This window comes from Triturus cristatus, chromosome 11 (assembly GCF_964204655.1).
Source record: "Triturus cristatus chromosome 11, aTriCri1.1, whole genome shotgun sequence".
NCBI classification, from domain to species: domain Eukaryota; kingdom Metazoa; phylum Chordata; class Amphibia; order Caudata; family Salamandridae; genus Triturus; species Triturus cristatus.
This window is the reverse complement of record NC_140594.1, coordinates 212,385,400-212,405,018: the sequence shown is the minus strand read 5'-3', so window position 1 is coordinate 212,405,018 and position 19,619 is coordinate 212,385,400. Positions and strand designations below refer to the sequence as shown.

General features: G+C 44.1%; 1 protein-coding gene across 1 annotated transcript in view; it reads right to left on the bottom strand.

Annotated features, from left to right (window-relative positions):
• Window positions 1-19,619, bottom strand: part of MYO1H (myosin IH) — a 606,720-nt gene that overhangs the window by 552,646 nt on the left and 34,455 nt on the right. The window contains exons 2-3 of the mRNA XM_085633501.1: window positions 2,381-2,579; window positions 612-773 (exon numbers count right to left, since the gene is read on the bottom strand). Coding sequence (XP_085489627.1) covers window positions 612-749 — 138 coding nt within the window. The 5' untranslated portion in view covers window positions 750-773; window positions 2,381-2,579. The remainder of the gene's footprint in view (window positions 1-611; window positions 774-2,380; window positions 2,580-19,619) is intronic.

Sequence of the window (19,619 nt, the reverse complement as noted above, 5' to 3'; positions counted from 1 at the left end):
GCTAAGGGCCCAATAATGAGAGGAGCACAGCAGAACTCCTGCGTGGTTCGCTCCACTCAATCCTAAGTGGGTCACTTTTCCCACACCCAGATGATTTGCAAGGTACAGAAAAGAACTGACCTGAATTTACTGCCCAGAGAATTTGGGCTTGTAAAATTGATTTGGGGGAGCGCTGAATTCATGCCTGGTCCTGTTCCCTGGCTTATGTCTAACCTCCTTCTAAGGAAATGGGGGGGCGAGGGGGGATAAAATCCTTACCATCTAATCGTCTCCCCTTCCTGCCACCACCTTTCCCACCCCTGCCCCATACCCTCGCCTTCCACCACCCCCACGCACACATTTGCCACTGGGCCCACACAGTTATTCCTCATTCTGTGGTGTTTAACTTGTAAAAATTCTGGCGACCCAGATTCTCTGCACAGATGTGCTCCTAACTCTTACTCAGGGCCTAAACACTGATCCCTCCGTTATCTCAAAACCAATTAATGAGTTCCTGTTTCTTTGTCTTCAGAGCTACTGGGAGGTTTACAGCAAGTCCACAGGCACCAAGGTTTGGTTCTATGAGGAAGGTTAGTATTCCTCAAGGATGTTAGGGAAGAGGGCAGACTTACATAGATGAGGTTCTCCTTGAAACGTTTGCGTAGGTTGTCCAGAAAAGATTCATCACTGGTGAAGGAATCCAAGAGGAGAAAGTCCTGAACGCCAACTCGCTCGCGGGCCGTCAGTGCCCCCTCCATGTTCAGCGGCATGTGGTCTGCTTGCACCACTTTTTCCTGCAACAAGAAGTGACATTGAGCTTCTATGATGCTAGCTTACCTTTTCCTGTTCAACATTCAACACAGATATAACATTCCTGGACACGAATTAAACATATTGTAGATGCCTTTTGGCCCATATCACCTTCAGCCTGTCCACCTTCAAGCAGTGGATCCAGGGGATGCCTACCTGCTCCCTCTGATATTTTCCTAACATGTAAAACATGTTTTTCTTGTTTTTAAAGCAGCACTGATTCCTTCAAGGAACATGGGCTGCTTTAACAAAAAGAAGATGTCGTTTGGAAATGCAAATGCAGTTATGTACTGTTCCATGCAGGCCACCATCCCTGTGTTTACAGTCAAGGACAGGGGATCACACATAATGATCTCCCTAATCAATATTAATTAGGTGGTCGTCCTGCAGCCCACCGTAACAGGACATTTTACGATGCAATCTATTAGTACATAGGTAGCATCCCAAAAGGAAAGAGTGGTTTCAAAAAGTTGGCGCGGAGTTTGCAACCTCTTTTTGTTGCTAGTTTTTTCATAATTCTGGTCCTTATTTTCATGTAGCGCTTGCTGCCTAATTCATGCCCCCTGCAGCGCAGTATTGAACATGTGTTACTACGAGCCCGATCACTGGAACTCATTTTGTCAATGATGAAAGGGTAACATGGTTTGACTGCCACACCCTGGGATTTGAGCTTTTGACCAGCTGGTCGCTTACTTGATTACAGCAGGAGGTTCATTAATCCACATATCGATGCTATTAGCTCAATGACTGGGTTCCAGGTTTGTTCTTGAACTCACCATCTGACTAGTAGTGACTTCCCAAACGTCTTTAACTCTCAGGGGTAGATTGTCCTACATTTTACACTGGGTTAGCGTCACAAAAGTGATGCTAACCCGCACAAAATGTTTTTTACCAATTTACTTTCCAGCGCAAAACTTGTTTTTCATTGGAAAGCACCCTACAAGAAGCACAAAGCAGAGCGAACCATTGCTTTGCGTTACTTAGCATCAAGGGGGCTACAAACAATTATAGACAAGGTTTAGCGCTAAACGTTACCACCATATGAAAGGAGGCATTAAGAGGAGAAATGTTTTCCTTTCTCCTTTTTCTTCTTACTTTGCATGCATGCTGCACTGTGCTGCCCACATACAAAGTGGGAAAAGTGTTTAAACATGTCTAGGCATAGTATTTTGTACAGGAAGGGTACTCTTCTTGTACAAAACCTATGCTAGACTCAGGCACGCACCTTAGCACTATGGTGCTATGGTGTGCGCCTGGCGCATGCCAGCTTAAATCAGCCCCGGCGCTAGGGAGAGGGGTGAGCTATATCTCTGTAGATTTGGCACTCTCCTGCTTCCTCCCTGTTATGCAATGTAGCGCAGCATTTTTGGCTGCTGCGCTTCATTGCGTGACTTCTTTGAAAATCTGCCCTTAGGTTCCATCACTTGAATATAGCAGTGTGGTTTCTTGGGACAGTTGTAGACAACACTGTATGATGGAGCATGGCACTCTCTTTAACACTCAGGGGAAGATGTGTTACAGGTACATTTAGAGCAACATATGTACTTCACTGTTTTAGTTTTCAGTATTAGAATTACAAAATTGATATTACCTTTCTATATGATGAGTTTCAAGTGTTGCCTTTTTCTACCATCAAAGCGGGATTTGGACTCTTTTTTTCTAAATTTAAACATCTGGAGCCTTGAAATGCTGTGGTGTTGGACGAGCTGGTGAGACGGAGTCTCCGCCAAGAGGAGCTGAAACCATCAATTCTTAAATCCGAGGCCACTGCAAGTTGTACACAGACTGGTCTAATAAAAAAAAAATGTGTTCATAGGTTTATAAAGCCAGTAAACCAGACGCACCAGATCATTAATTAGGTAAAAGGAATTATTCACTTTGAAAATTACAGTTCGGGTCCCAATTAAACAGCCATGTTACATGTATTTATCGACTGGCCTGTTATTTGTTTGCATCAGGGCACAAGTCGGGGTGGACATGAATGTACATGGTCCCCAGTGCCGTCTTAAAGCCTGGGCATGCTGGGCAGTTCCCCAGGGCCCCACGAGCATAGGGGCCCCATGCAGACCAGCATTTAACACTAATTTTCCGTTAGACTTTTTTATTCCTGTGAGTGATTGCGTAGGCAGGGCCCTGTGCACTGCTTAGTCCGGGGGTGACATCTTGTGCCCCAACACCAAAGCTGCGTGGATTTGCAAACACTGTGGGACTTATGTACGAGCCCCCTGCGCTGCTGGAGTGTCACATTTTGTGACGCTCCGGCGGCGCAGATTACCAAATCATATCTATGAGACCACGCAAAGCCACTGTGTGTGACTTTTGATGGCCTCAAAGGCATGAAGTAAGGCAAATTGCTGCGTTGCCTTATTCTGCACTCAGGAGGCGTTCCGGGGGCGTTGAAGTGGGTTTCCCATGCAACACCCATGAAGGATCATGGGGAGGCACCAAATCCTTAACCTCCTGAGGTGAGGCGCAACGAGTGAGAAATATCTTTATTCCTCCTCCTTCTTTCCTCTTTCTGTGTGTGCTGAAGTCTGCAGCACACACAGAAAGTATTGCAAAGATACGGTGTATTCCGGCCTTTTCCTTTTGGCACAGCCTGACGCAACCCTGCACCTAAACCCCATAAATCTGGGCCTGAGTGTACAAAAGTGATTGAAAAGCTTTATCAATGAGCGCTTTAGCAAGGACAGGGCAGTATTTTGAAATTGCATGTGTAGTTAGAAGAGTTGTTGTCATGATAAATACGTTTGGTCCTCTAGAGGGCAGCACAGCATCAGTATTGAAATTGTTTAACGTAGGTTAACCGCGTACTTGTTCCAGTATTCGGCTAATGCATCAAAAATACAAATAATTTAGATTTAAAATATGTGTACTGTTTTGAAGTTCAAATACGTCGCCAGAGAGCATTTTATCATAACCTATGGTATAGTGAAATTCTTCTAATTCACTACAGAATACACGGAGTGAAGGCATCAACAACTTTCAATGTGAGAGTGCTGGAGCAGGGTTTTCTATTTAAACTCAAAACTTCAGTTTGTATTTCTATATGTCATGATTAAAATTACTAATAATTAATTACTAGATATTAAGTTTTGTCGAGTGTTTTAACTAATCAACTTTACTAATGAAAGAATTACACGTGGGAATGCGATTGCATGGCTTAATTAATAAGTGAACTAAGTTGGTGAGCAAATTAATTAAATATGTGTGGCTAAAGTGCTATTTGTTATGTGTTTACGCTTTAAAATAATATGCTTTAATGCTTCTTTATGTCTCAAATGGCTAGATAGATACATACACATAAGGGTATTAATGGGAATTAACACTGAATAATCAATATGATGTAGTAACGTTGTTTTGTGTTTCTTTTAATTAAGATTGCCCATTTTGGCCTATTGAGAAATGGCCGACATTTACAGCCTGCATTTGAGTAGATGAAATGTGAAGAGAGGCCTCGCTGAATATGGTTGAAAATATGACCTCGGCCTCTGTCTGAGCTAAAAGTTACGGAAGGACAGCAGCTCTGGGCTTGTCGCCAGATATCCTTGGAGGAGAACAATTGTCACAAATGAACATTTTGATAAACAGGCGGTGGCTTCACTATAATTCCGGAGAAGAGCATCCATGGATGTTGCGGATTTAGTTTGTGCTTCCTTCTTCCGTGTTTTTATTTTTGAGATTTCGAGAGCGGAGATTTTTCTAAAATGTTGCGAGCCAACATCCTTTCCTGCTCGCTCTGCTCAACGGACGTTTGGAGCTTGTTTGTAACTTTTAATGTGTAAGTTTTGGTATAAATATTGTTAGACTAGAGAGGGTCTAAGGCCACTTCTTCTTGAACTTATGCTCAAGAGGATCGATGCTGATTGAGAGGACGGCGACTCGGGAGACTTTACTGAGAGACCTGTCCTGACCTAAATACGACAGTTAGCTAGAATAGGTAACTATGAGAATAATGATTTTGCTATTGAATGACTTTCATTTGAACTAATTTAGATAAAATAACCTTTGTTTGAATTACAGTGTCGGGTGGTTATTTCTTTGTCATTTATTGAGATCTCAAATGTGTTTATTGTTTAAATCATGACTCGAGACAAATCAATTAGGTTGCATTGACCTCAGATTAGATGCAGATTGATTTAGGAGTTCTCCCGTATATTCAGTGTGGATAGAGTAATAGAATGAATGTTGGTGTGATGGGCCCTAGCGTATGGTGAGTGTATGTGTGTATGACTGTGAAATTACTCTGTCCGTGGAAGTAGGGAGAATTTATAAGCTCTGATCTGCAGCAAGAGCACCAATTGAAATGGGGGTGCTCAATATGATGCTGGGAAGTGAGGGAATGTGGGAGACAAGATTTACCTAGGCTTTTTATTTGTTTATTTCTTTCGAGTTTTTGTAAAGCGCCACAAGCTAAAGTGCTATCTCTTCATAGTGCTTGGCAGGGCCGGACTGGCCATAGCTGTCACCGGGTGTTTTTCCGTTGGGCCTGAATGGTTGGCTTCTCACCAGCACCGCCACCCCTGCTACCTCCCTCCCACCAACAGGGCGCGTGAGCAGATTGCCAGGGCCAGGTGCTGTTCGTCGTCCGGTCGTGGTGCTTGGAGGAACTAGTTAGTACAAGCTGTGGCGTTTGGACAACTTTGAAACGGGCGGAGGAGTGCGGCTGTAAATATCCTGGACGAACTACGCCAAGGGTCATATTTATAATTTTTCACGCAACATAGCACAGCAAGCCACCTTCTTGTGCTGCGCTGAATGAAAGGGAAAGGGCAGGAATGCTCTGCATTAAACATTATATGGCGCATTCCTGTGCCCTGCCTGCGCTGTGCACAAACCGCTGCCTCGCGCCAACACAGGAACCCTTGCGCTATGGTGGGGAGGCAAACAATTCTGGCGGATATCCAGGTCTACCAGCATTGGTAAATTTGGGAATGTATTAGAATGCATGAGTGGATGTGTGGAAACATCCATGCTCCACCCATGGCATGCCTCCATGCTGCAGAGTAATGCAAGGCAGCGATCTGGGCTGCCTTGAGTTACTATCGCCAACACTCAGCTAACCTGCCACCTAGAGGACAACAACATCCTTGACTCATCCCAGTCCGGATTCAGAAGGAACCACAGCACAGAGATAGCCCTCATCGCCGCCACAGACGACATCAGACATCAGCTGGACAACGGCGAAACCTCTGCCCTCATCCTCCTGGACCTGTCAGCCGTATTCGACACTGTCTGCCACTGCACGCTAAGAACACGCCTCCAAGAAGCCGGTATCCAAGAGAAAGCCCTCGACTGGACCACTTCCTTCCTCTCCGGCAGAACCCAGAGAGTCCGCATCCCGGCCTTCCGATCCAAAGCCACCGACGTCATCTACGGCGTTCCCCAGGGATCCTCCCTCAGCCCGCGCTGTTCAACGTCTACATGGCACCCCTCGCACAAGTAGCCCGCCGACACAACCTTAACATCATCTCCTACGCCAACGACACCCAACTCATCCTCTCCCTCACCCGGGACCCAGACACCACCAAAGCCAACCTCCACGAGGAATGAATGCCGTCGCTGAGTGGATGCAGAACAGCCGCCTGAAGCTGAACTCGGACAAGACGGAAGTCCTCATACTTGGCCCCACCCCATCCGCGTGGGACGACTCCTGGTGGCCGACTACACTGGGGACCCCCCCAGCACCCACGGACCACGCACGCAACCTGGGATTCGTCCTCGACTCCTCTCTCTCCATGTCTAAACAGGTCAGCGCCGTCTCCTCCTCCTGCTTCAACACCCTCCGCATGCTTCGGAGGATCTACAAGTGGATCCCCACGGAGACCAGAAGAACAGTAACCCAGGCCCTCGTCAGCAGCAGACTGGACTACGGCAGCGCCCTCTACGCAGGAATCCCAACCAAACACCTAAAACGACTACAACGCATCCAAAACGCCTCCGCCCGACTGATCCTCAATGTCCCTCGCCGCAACCACATCAGCCCCCACCTGAGAGACCTGCACTGGCTCCCCGTCGACAAGAGGATCACCTTCAGGCTCCTCACCCGCGCACACAAATCCCTCCACAACACCGGACCAGCCTACCTGAACAACAGACTCAACTTCTACACCCCCGCCCGCCAGCTCCGCTCCGCCAACCTCGCCCTGGCCACTTCCCACGCATCCGAGGCACGACCTCCGGCGGCAGATCCTTCTCCTTCCAGGCCGCCAAGACCTGGAACTCCCCACCCACCTAAGGCAGACCCAAGAGCTGCTCACCTTCAAAAAACTCCTCAAGACCTGGTTCTTCGAGCAGTAGCATCCCCCCCCCACCCCTCCCAGCGCCTTGGGACCCCCACGGGTAAGTAGTACGCTTTATAAGTTTCTTGACTGATTGATTGACTGATTATGAAACCACTCAAGGTGGCCATGTGTTGCTTGCCAAATCTCATTTAGGTTTTGAATCACCCTTGCGTCCCTTTGCGTGGCTCAAGGGCGACGCCAAAGCTTGATAAATATGAGCCTGAGTGTGTACAAGGAGCAGAGAAGAACATATGGATGGATTGGCGGGGGGTTGAAGGGATGGACCCAGGAACATTTAGTAAAAACTGATATAATGCTACCTTTTACAATACAATTTTCCAAAGTCATTGACTAAAATGTCAAAGGTTTTGCACATGCTGTACACGGGTATTTATGAACTAGTCTAATGCCTTATGGCCTGCCAAGTGAACCCGACACATCTCAGAAGTGTTAAGGGATTTCACTCTCAAGAACATATTGCAGAAACTGAGGCTAAAGGCTGCATTGTTCAGTATAGTTTCACACGTAAATATCCCTAGAAGAAGAAGGTTTTCCAGCCAGGTGACACAATCTAGCGATGTAATTGGACAGGTCCTCTTGTAATTTAAAAATGCATAAAGCATCTCTCATAGTCATACAGTATGAATATGAATCTACTTGGAATGGAGAGAGGAGAAAATAAACGTAAACATATCTTACAGCTTCTAGACAGCAGAACTATCCTTCACTTTAAAAACACCTTACAGGTTCAGCCAACAGACCTGTCCCTCAATTTCTACTAATCTTTCATGCTCAGACATTTGTGACAATAAATACATGAGAAACAGTAGTTTTTTATTATCCCATATATTATTCTAAACTTACTTCTTTATGTTAATGTGCTAAATATATTGTTGAGCTGTTGTTGAGAAGAGAGAGGTCCTCATCCTCTGACCTTCCCTCACTGTGTGGGACAGCTCCTGGTGGCTCCCTGCCTTCGGAAACCCACCCACCCCTACAGACCACAACCAGAACCTCTGCATCAATCTAGACTCCTCCCTCACCTTGACCAGTCAGATCAATGCCGTCGCCTCCACCTGCTTCAACTCCCTCCGCATCCTCCGCAAGACATTCAAGTGGATCCCCCCCGAATGCAGAAAGACCGTCACCCACACACTCATAACCAGCAGATTGGACTACGGCAACGTCCTCCATGCCGGAGTCAACAAAACCCTGCTACACAAGCTCCAAACCATTCAGAACACCGCAGCCAGACTCGTCCTCGGAACCGCACGACACGAGCACATGACCCAGCACATAGGACACCTCCACTGGCTCCCCATCAAGAAGAGAGTGACCTTCAAGCTACTCACCCATGCCTACAAATCCCTCTACAACATCGGACCCAAATGCCTCAACAAAAGAGTCTCCTTCCACGTACCCAAAAGGAACCTCGCTCTGCCGACCTCGCCCTGGCAGAGACCCCACGCATCCGCAGAACCAGAGCAGGTGGAAGAGCCTTCTACTACATTGCAGCAAAGACCTGGAACGAGCTCCCAGTCAGCATCAGACACTCCCCTACTCTGCACACCTACAGAAAGTGCTTCAAGACCTGGCTCTTCGAATGATCTGGAGCTGCACCCCCCCCCAGCTCCTTGAGACCCTCATGGATGAGTAGCGCGCTTTATAAACCCCTGATTGATTGATTGATTGAGATGCATGTGTGAAAGATTGAAGAGGCATTGTGTAGTTAATTCTTTATTGAACAATAACGTGATAACAGTGGGGAAAAAACCTGTATTTTCAGGACATAGCTAGTGTCAGTGGTGGATGTTTTCAGTACTGTACTGTTTAGAAAAAAAGAAACTAGAATACGCTTGTACCTCTACAAGCAAGTATTAAAGTGAGTATCAGATAAGGATTGTTTTATGCTATTTTATGTTATGTTATGTTGCATTACGCTACGTTACGTTATGTTATGTTATGTACTTCACACGGGCCTTATGTCCTTTGCAATATTAGGACATGTTATGTTGACTTTAGGAGTGAGGTAACCAATATCCACGATGTACTCAAATTTGTCAAAGGACTAACTTATGCAACAGAATGTCAGAATTGTTAATGACAGAGAATTAGACAGAAATGGTAAATCAAATTGCAAAGAAAATTACACCATGAAGGAGCAAGGAGTCTCGGATAGTTGACAGAAGGAACAACAAGCAGTCATGGAATACAGCACGTAATTAAAAAGATAGATGATGTTTATTCAAATAATGTCGTGATCATGTGTAAAGGAATGTAGTTTGGTTGCAAACAACTACGAGGCCAAATGAATCATATCTATTAAAAAGGGAAGAAGAAAACTGCCTTTAGTGCAAATTTCTCATGCATTTCTTCATATGTCTACTTAGTGTATAGTAGTAGACGTATGGTCACAGCTACTAATTCAGCATTTCCTGGGAAAATGCAAATGAGGAAACAGGCTGATTGTGTAGGTATTTGTGACTGTTTACAGGTGAACGAGGGGAATGAGCAAAACATAATTAAAAATAAAGCAAAAAATGCTGATCATTGAAATTGTTTTACATAGCAGGGAACAGAGGTTGAGTGAAAATAATTCCATTCTATCTGGTCATTATGACCATGTGTCACAGAGTTGAGATTAAAAATCTAACACAATTCACACTGCACAGTTTTCTTTTGTGATTGCCACCATGAAGAGTTGGTTTGCCGAGGTCAAACATGAATCACACATATCACTGCAGATGTAGTTATTTTCCATGAAATAGAGGACGATATGTTTGGAAACATCCTTGTGAGTGATGTTCAATCTATGCTCTATCATCCAAACACATACCTAGAAATCTGTCATCTCAACATGCGCCATACTACAGGGACTTAACATCGCATTCAAAATGCCTGCTGTGTTGCAACTAACGTGCAATTGATATGCTAAGGATAACATTGTATCAGAACTGTGTAATATTTTGGGGTCACTGGACATGTCACTTAGTTAATGTCTGTTAATAGTATACACCCCTCACAAGTTTGAGATGGTCGGCCGGCTAGGGTTTTCAGATAGAGGAGGTTTTGAAACAGGCTCATGAGATGGTCTCTCGAGCAGAGGAGCTTAGTATTCCAATTTGTTTTTAACATTTTATTGAGTTTTTTTTGATCAAGAGCAACATAAGTGTCATATTCGCTCACTCACGGATATAAAAGTTTTTTTACATTCCAGCCATTCACCTTTATATTAGCAATACAACAGCAGCATGTCGACAATATATTTAATTAGCATAATATTAGCATATCCACATTAAACTTTTATCCCTATCTGGGTGGTAGTAACGTGCTGGCACTCAATTGACTTCATACTGTTTGTTGTCTGCTGCATGTTATAAGAGGGTTGAGCATAGGTTAATTTGAGGTTTGCATGTGTTTCACCCTGACAAGAATTGTGGTTGGTGCTTGAGTAGTTACTTTCCCCCCAACCAGTAACCCAATTTCCTGCATACATTTTATAGACAGTGGCGGCTGGTGACATTTGAAAGTGGTGTGGCGTAACATTATTGTTGTACTGCACTACGGCGAGCGAGCCCGGACAACCTACGGGTGGTTTGGGGGGGTCCTCCCCCTCCCCAGAAAATTTTGAAGAAAGAGTGGACAAACGGTGCATTTTTAAACAAATTTGAGGAAGCAGGAAGGTTAATAAAGCAATTAGTGCTGGGCCTAATAAACATAGATCGGTCACTGCACCTCCCCTTCCCTCACTTCACACAGCTTTGCTCTTGTACCTTCACCCAGCTCCACAGAGACCCATGCTCACTTACAGATGTACGCACAGCTCTCTACTGGGGATTGCCAAGTAGACAGACAAATACACAACTAACAAGCAGACACATCTCAGTCTTGAAACTGTAAAGCAGAGACACCTAAACGGATCTTATAATAGGAATTATAATGCAGACAATTAGTCAGAGACTCAGGCTCCTCCCCCCTTCTATCTCAAATGTTCAAGCTTGTACCTCTGAAACACCACGCTGCATTCTAAAAGCCAGGAAGTAGTTAGGGGTATGAGGCATTAAAATATGTTTAAATAATGCTGGCATATCAATCCGGAACTTTTAGAGAATTAATTCGGCATGAACGTGATAACAGAAACTACCCAACATTTCCCAAAAGATAGTATGAACCTGTGTAACTCCCCTGTCAGCATATGGGACGCATTCACAGCTACACCATGTGGTATAATGATTAACCAGGGGGGCATTAGAAACAAGACAGTAACATAATTGATTCTCTAGCAAAATAAATATAAGACCACTTCAGTTGAGCACTCTTAAAAATGTGTATACCCTGAAATACTCAGAAATCAGGGTTCAAGAACAAAGTTAAAAAAACATATGCAAATTAACACTTAAAATAATAATCATGCCAATAGAAAATTTCCTCTCCATTATGTTACCACTCAGACTCTTGTCAAATTTCTTCTCCACCCTGAATAAAATATGTTCTTCCTTTTTTTGGAACAGGAAAGTAGTGAGAAATCACAATGAGAAAATAAATACTCTGCTTTTGCTATAAATTCAAAGGCTATCAATTAGTCAATTGGTACAAATATCCCAAAAAATTCCGGACAAGTCAGGGTGCTCTTTCTTCAGATTACCAATTATCAATCATCTTTCCAGGGAAAGGTGGGAGCTTTTTGGCTCAACCAACCACCCTGCATTGCTGCATACCGAGGAGGATTTAGGAGGATTTAGTATTACGGCAACACAATGCTACCACTTTTATGATGAGCCTGATAAGATCAGCATACTTCAGTCACATATTACTTGACAGGCTACACATCTGCTCAAACTTGGTAAAGAAATAGCTAATCCCATTAGTAAACCACAGTCGCGGCTCGCAATACTTGCGGGGGGACGGGGGTTGCGTGTGGGTGGGGGGTGGGAGGGGTGAGAGGGGTGGGAGGGGTTAAAAAATAAATAAAGAAAGAAAGAAAGTTGAAAAAAAGAAAACTTATCTGACCGCCCGGGTCCGCGCAGCCTCTGCTGCTGGGCAGGGGTCCTGCGTTGGCGCCTTCAACGTCTTCTGCGTCGGTCACTGGAGTGGCTGGCAACCCCTCTCAGCCAATCCAGATGCTGCTCCAGCAGCGTCAGGATTGGCTTGAGCAGGGATGCTCCCAGCCCATTAGGAGACCGGGGGTTGCGGCATGAAGCAACCCTCGCTCTAAGGGGAAGGCTAGTGCACATGTTCGGGCAGGTCGTAAAAATGACCAGCCCAAAACCGAACATGCACACTATTGCTGTGTAGTGGGCTCTCACTCAAACCCTGAGTGCTGCCACAGCCCCACCCCCTTCAGCGTCCCTTGTCCTACTTCTGACGCTAATTCCAATCAGGAGCACTTCCTGATTGGAATTAGCATCAGGAGTAGAACAAAGAATGTGTTATTTGTAATTTGGGGCCGTGGCATTAGTGGGACAATGCCCCAGCACCCCAATGGACGCATCGCCACTGTTTATAGAATTCATTTGGCAGTGCGTTTGACCCCAGTGCTTGCCCAGTGCCAGACTTGTCACAGCTTTTCATAATTCCTGCAGTCGTATCAGTCCGTTAGTGTCTTGTCTTTGTTCAAGAGTTAAGCATATCAGTCGAGTATCATCTAGGTATTTCTCCAACTTCCTTTATTCTGTTTCTTCATTTGTTGACCATAATGTAGCACAGAAATTATGGAAGATTTTTCTATTTCGTTCTGAGTGTATTTTACTTGTCCGGTGTCATCGCTTAATTCAGTAATGGGAATAGTTTTCCATAGTGTCTAAATAAGCCTGGCAAGAAGTCCCCCAGCATTGTAGCCTGATTCACTTCTAGCAGTCATTTATTGTCAGTAGTTGTGACAGTTACAGAGTGTCAGTTGTGCATGTATCTCGCTGGTTCAGTCAAGATTCCTCTTGCTCGCCGTTGTTGCTTGGTACGTGTATGTTGACTTCTGTGCCCAAAATGTCTGCATCAATTTCTTTCAAACACTGCATTTGTTTCATTGCAATGCCCCCGTATCGCAACTTTAAAAGCCTCCGATTCAAGCAGGTTATTTGCCCGTCCCTCATTTTCCTGGAAGTACCTTTCAATCTCTTCTCCAGTTATGCTTCTAAAGATCAAGTCTTCTATCACTGGCGGATGTAGACTCCAGGAAGCGTTTGCCGTCCTATTTTGTGATAAATACCACTAAAACAAAACTTATGACACTATCTCCATCCAAACGTTTTAAGAATGGGTTCATACTTAATGGTATGCCACTTGATATTGTAGACTCCTTTGACTATTTGGGTATCAGGATTAACAACAAGATGAAATGGAACAGCCACCTAGCGAAAATGCTCCTTAGCCATAAGAGGGTGGCGGGGGCTATCCTAAGAAAGCAGCGACTTTCCCTTAGTAGACCAGTTGTTCCAGCTTTAGTGGTCTACGACGGGAAGGCCTTGCCCTCAGCACTATATGGGGCGGAGTTATTGGGGTTTGAGTGTATCAGTGACCTGGAGAGATCTGAGAATCGCTTCTATAGAGGTCTAGTTTCCCTACCATCCTCCACCCCCTTGATATCGCTCCGTGGTGACCTGGGCAAACGCTCTATTAAGGATATAGTCAAGTTGCGCCCGCTGCTCTTCTGGGTCCGCCTGAGACGTACCCCTGAACTGGCCAGCTATGCTGTTGCCTTGAATGAGATTATCAACTTAGATACAGGCAATAAGATAAAATGGATCTGCAATTTAAAACAGCTGGCCACAGAAATTGGTTTCGGGGAGGCTTGGGCCAGCCAGACTCCACCCGCAAAGCAAATTATTAAAAAAGCATATTGGGATTGGGTGAAGGGAGAGGAAGATCGTAATCCCAATCGAGGGATTCTTACTGATCGGTTTAGGGAGCACAAGCTTGACATTAAAACAGAGCAGTATCTGGACTTCATATGTTCTCCCCGAGATAGATCACTCTATATGAAGCTTAGATTTGGAACCCTCCCGATCAATGCCCTGGTGGCGGGCTGGAAAAAGCAGAGTGCAAATTCTGCCAACTGCCCTGGATGTTGTGCTCCCAATAAATCTATCCCCCATTTACTCTTTGCGTGTCCGGCCTATAGGGCGGCTAGGAGGAAATGGCTTAGCCCAATCTGTAGAAATATGGGGTTCTTGGATTTTAGGGTGGCATTGCGCTCTATTTTATCCGACACATCTTCCCTTGCCATGGTCTGTGGGGTAGCTACATTTTTGGGGTGTGCTTGGCTTTCGCGTACCAAATTGTTGAGGCCTAATAAGAGCTAGACCCTCGGAGTGTTATATGTACTTTCCTCTGTTAAATCAGGATGTGATGTTTACGCTTTTTTATCTGTATATATTTTCTTTTTTAACCTATTTTAATATTGTTATGTCCAATAATGAGGGACTTTTATTTGTTTACTGATGAACTAATTGTGTCCGTACTTTTATGATATTTTATATCGAATAAAGTATTTCAACCTATTTTGTTCCCACCTTAAGAATACCAGTAGCAGATTATGGTTTGAATACGTTCTAAGGGACACCTTCCTCCACAAGAAGCACAAGAGGTATTTTCCTCATTCCATTTGTGCAATGTAGCACACATGGAAAGAGGAAAAAACGTGGAGAAATAAGAATGTTTCTCCTCGTTGCACCTCCCTAACGCCACCCCTGGAGTGGTGGTAGAATATGATGCATTCCCAGGTATACGACTCCTCGTAAGTCTGGGAATGCTTCAGATTCCATAGGTGTTATGTGAGAACACCCAGAAGCAACACCCAAGGGAGGCCCCTTTCACGCAGTGTTCTGCCTGAAAGGGGCACATATTTACATGGCCATGGAAAGCCATGGAAATTGGCTTTGCATGGCCTTGTAAATATGCTGCGGCAAATTTCGCCACCAGAGCGTCAGTGTCTGAGACCAAAGGCAGCATTCTCTTAATGAAGTAGAATTTAACCAATCTAATATGAAAAATGTATATATGTTAGTATGTAAAAAGTGCGAACCAGGCAAAAGGCACCGGAGGGCTGTACATGGTTAAAGACAAGCATAAAGTCAATGAATAGGAGGAGAGGAATACTTTGCCTCTGGGGTTACTGAGCACCATATGTCCTCTAGCTCCCAATTTTTCACCATTCTTTTAGGTTTTAGCCACTCTCTTTGTGACCGAGATAGCAAGTGGTGGGTGCGATCTCTATTCAGAATGTCTTCAACTGACTCCCTTATTGTCCCCCTCACACCCCCAGTGCCATTGGTGGCCTGCACATTCAGCAAGTTTGGCTGAAACAGTATCATAGAACATACTTCCTATGGCAGGGGTGTATGTGTTTGCTAGTAGAATATCATTACCATCTAGTGTACCCAGTACAAAGCAGTCTTCGGGATCTCTTACTTCTCTCACTTCTTCAGCAAAATATCCCAATCTGCTGTTTTCTTAAATAGATGGTCATGAAAATTCTATTGTATTCGACCACAACATTGAATAAAATAATTGTAAAATTACTTAACAGGACTACCTGCAAACAGAACCTGCGATTTGTGTATTTCCTTAATTTGAAACAAGTGAGCAGCACTGTAGGGCCATGCCATATAAGTATGATATTGTGGAACATAGTTACTGTACTTTCACACAGCGCAACACAGCAAGCCAACGTTGTGCGCTGCGTGAAAGGCAAAGGGCCGGAATGTGCCGTATTTAACATCATATGGCACATTCCTGTCCATTCCTTGCGCTGGCACACTTTTGGCTGCCTAGTGTCACCACAGGCTCCCTTGCACCATAGTGCAAAGGTGCCTGTGTTGTAAGCTGGGTTGTCTTTGTGTGGGGAGGGACACCTTCCTGCACAAAAACAATCCTTACAGGCATTTTCCTCTTTCTTTGTATGCTGCAGCACACATAAAAAGAGGAAACAAGCATTGGAATAGCCAATAGGCCTCGCCTTTGGGACCTTATAAGTGTTTAGCCATGCAACAGTTGCATAACTAAATACTTATAAGGTCCCAAAAGCGAGACCTATTGGCTATGCCAAGCGACCGTGCGGCCGCGAAAGTGATCGCGATCAAACATCAAAGCGGCCGCGCGGGCACGAACATGAAAGTAATCGCGGTCAAGCGCACATGCACTGTAGCTCTAGGCTGGCCTGGTAGCACTTTTTGTAGCCCTCTCAAAAAGTCTCACCAGACCAGCACATGCGCTGGGTCAGGCGAGACCTAAAAACTAGGAGAAATAAAGATGGGGCAGAGTAAAGCATGGTAGTGATTTGCACTGCTTTGCGTTACTCTATATTTATCAAGCCATGCAGGGCCACGTAAGGTGGGCTTGCGTGGCTTGATAAATCTCACTTAGGTTTTGCGTCGCCCTTGCTCCCCCTTGTGTGATGCAAGGGCAATGCAAAACCTTAATAAATTTGGCCCTGTGTTTATAAAGATGTCAAATGGAAATCTGATCTCTGTTGGGTATTTTGTGTGCGATAGTTACAGAAGTAATCAAAGTAAGACATTTAAAAGTATGCTACACTAAATGCCACATTCATCCCTGTTGAGGTATATCTAACTCAATAACAATTTTAGGTTTTGTAGATCACCTTTTGGTAAGGATCAATTATGTCCATGCTAGGGTAAATTGATTAGGGGCTTGAGGTCTAAGGTTGAGATCTGATTCTAGAATTTAATTTGTGTGATATTGGCGTAAAAGGACTCCACATCAAATAAAATGATAAAATGCTTAAATGCAACATCTATGGCCCAACCGAGGGTGGCAAGGGAGTTCATCAAAAATAAAAATACTACACTTAAATTATCTTGAACGGTTTGACAAATACGACCTGACAATTTAAAATATTTTTTGTAAGGTCTTAATTGTACGTTCTTGTTGGCTGGAAAAGTGATCGTCAACCTAATATGCAGCCAGGAATTGCAGGAAACAAGGGATGCATGGAAATTGGAGAGAACATGGGTCCAGCGTTAAGCACAAGGATGAATTAAACAAGATATCGGTCAATATTTCAGGGGTTATATCTAGGAAAGACAATACCTGGTTCATTATTAATAATCTCTTTGTGGTAGCTATCACAAAATACACTATTGCAACATAAGCAGGAGTTGTTACAAGGTTGGATTTAATGGCTAGATTGAATACAATTTAGTAATATATAAATGCACTCAAATCTTTGCGACCCAACCTACTATTCTGCATTCATCAAACATATCAATAGCCCCTTTTGAATTTTGTTACATTTTTTTTTGTTTTGGGGCATGGGGGCTCGTTCAGTCCCAAAGATTTAAAAAATTAGTCATCCAATAACAAGAATATTGCTTTGAATCCTGATACCAACTGGGAGTAAACAACACTACCGACTATTTAGTGCAACATTCAAGACATGCAGCAATGAGACTAAAGAAATGGAAGAACATTGGCGACTGATAACTGACCAAACCACGCAAAAGAAATGACACTGGCAAAAATACATCAAACCATTGCTCACGATGAATGCTTACAAGTACTTAACACTATTCACCATAAGAACCAGAAGAAGATATCCATAAGAACAATCAAAAGCAGATTACAGAAGCTATGAAGTAGCTTCAAGTGGCGATGAACATTCAACAAGAAACAACCGTTTGAGGGAAGGGACAATTATTGAGAGATAGTCGCATTGCATGGTAAGGTAGCTAATAGAGCCATATGGTTGGTGCAAGTAAGGCAGATAGGCACAATAAAGTCCAAAGCAAGATTTCGAGAATAGATGTGATTCTATGGAATGGACGTCAAGGTTGACACTGTGATCATCAGAAACTTATGAGATGATTTAAACTTTGGCAGAGATGGTACTCCGCTAAAGTGAAGTTTCGCCCTCCTCATTTAGAGTTGAGTAGTACATCAGTATGTAGACGGCGGAGACTACTCCATCTTTGCCGTCTAAATACACCTCCGATGGCCTGACAGAGTAAGGGCCGTTATAGGTTTGACCATGTGTTTGCCCGCCCTCTTTAGAGTGGGCGAACCCATGGACAGTTTTCACTGTCCATCACCACCAGGTAAAACCTGGAGGTGACAGCAATGAAAACACCATGGGAGAAATCTACGATGGCGAGAGAGGTCACTATTTTATTTTATTTTCAAAAAGAAAACTTTCAATGCATATACTGGAGCCGCCATGGGAGCGGTTCCTATAAATGCACGATATGTCTGCCAGGCTGAATGACATCTCTATATTCCCCGGGCGGATTATCCTAGCTATGGTAGGAGTAATGTACCCCACCATTGTGACAAACTAAATCCGTCCGTCAAACTCAAAATCAGGCCCTTAGTTTGTAAGGCCTGTAAGGCTACTGGGAAAAGATTCAGTTCACCAATCATACATATGGAGGAGAGCAGAGGTCTCTAGCCCTTGAATTTCCAGAGAAAATGTGGTTTTAAGATATGTAAGTAGCCCAACCGTTAGCTCAACCTCCACAGGTTCTACTGGTTACCGCTTCCACTCATACCCGCAACTAGCTTGAATGGAACCATTGACGTTTGCTTTACTCAGGAGATCTATTGTCAGTGCTAGCTCATTTTTAGCAGTCAGCCAGAACAATTTGAGTTTGTATACTAGTTGGAGCAATAACTGGTCTCCCATACATCAGTGCCTCGTGACCCACTCTCTGGCTGGAGCTTTGGTTTTGGACCAAGTCTGTGACACCTTCAAACTATCAGAGATATTTGGAGGAATGTGTGTGTTGGAATTGCCGTTCAATTTTGAATGGTGAGTTTTGAGTGTTAAAACAAATATATTAATCCGCTTTAATAATTATTTGTGGTTTACTGTCTTGTAGATTACATCTTCCGCTCTTTTTGCCATACAAAACACTAATCAGCAGCCATTGGACTTCCTCAAACTCTGCACTCTGTCACCCTGCTTCCTTGGTGGTAACCAGCACCAGCCTTTGCTCCTCAATCTCAGCAATACTACTTCCCCTACTGTAGAATTCTTCTCATTATTTTATTCTACTGATTATTTTCATTCCAATTATGATCAAACCCATCACGGCTCTTCATTATATAAACACGTGTAACCTTGCACTTCTGAATATCCGCTCATTCTTCAGGAGAAGGAAGGCACTTGAGGTAATCTGCAGAAAAATATGACACACATCACGGTCTCCTAAAAAAAGGGATACCTCCGTCAACATTCTGGACCAATATTTACCTCAGTAACTCGCAAACGTACCAGTATCCGTAGTAAATACTCTTTCCAATCATGTAAGATAGAACCATGTAAGTTTAGAAAAATGTGCCAGTGGGACCTCAAGGTCCGGCTGGTGATGGGCTGTCGAGTCATTGGGTTTTCATGGCAGAGCCATATAAGCAGCATTGTTTGAATCATGAGGGTTCCCCTATTTCTGTATGAGACAAGGGGAAATGTGAGGTCGGCAGGAAAGAACTCTAAGAACCAATGACAGAGCTCCTGCTCCATCAAAATGAAAAAATGATAGCCATAGTTACTAGACCTAGCTATTTTGAGAGTCAATGAATTCACTTTTTATCCAC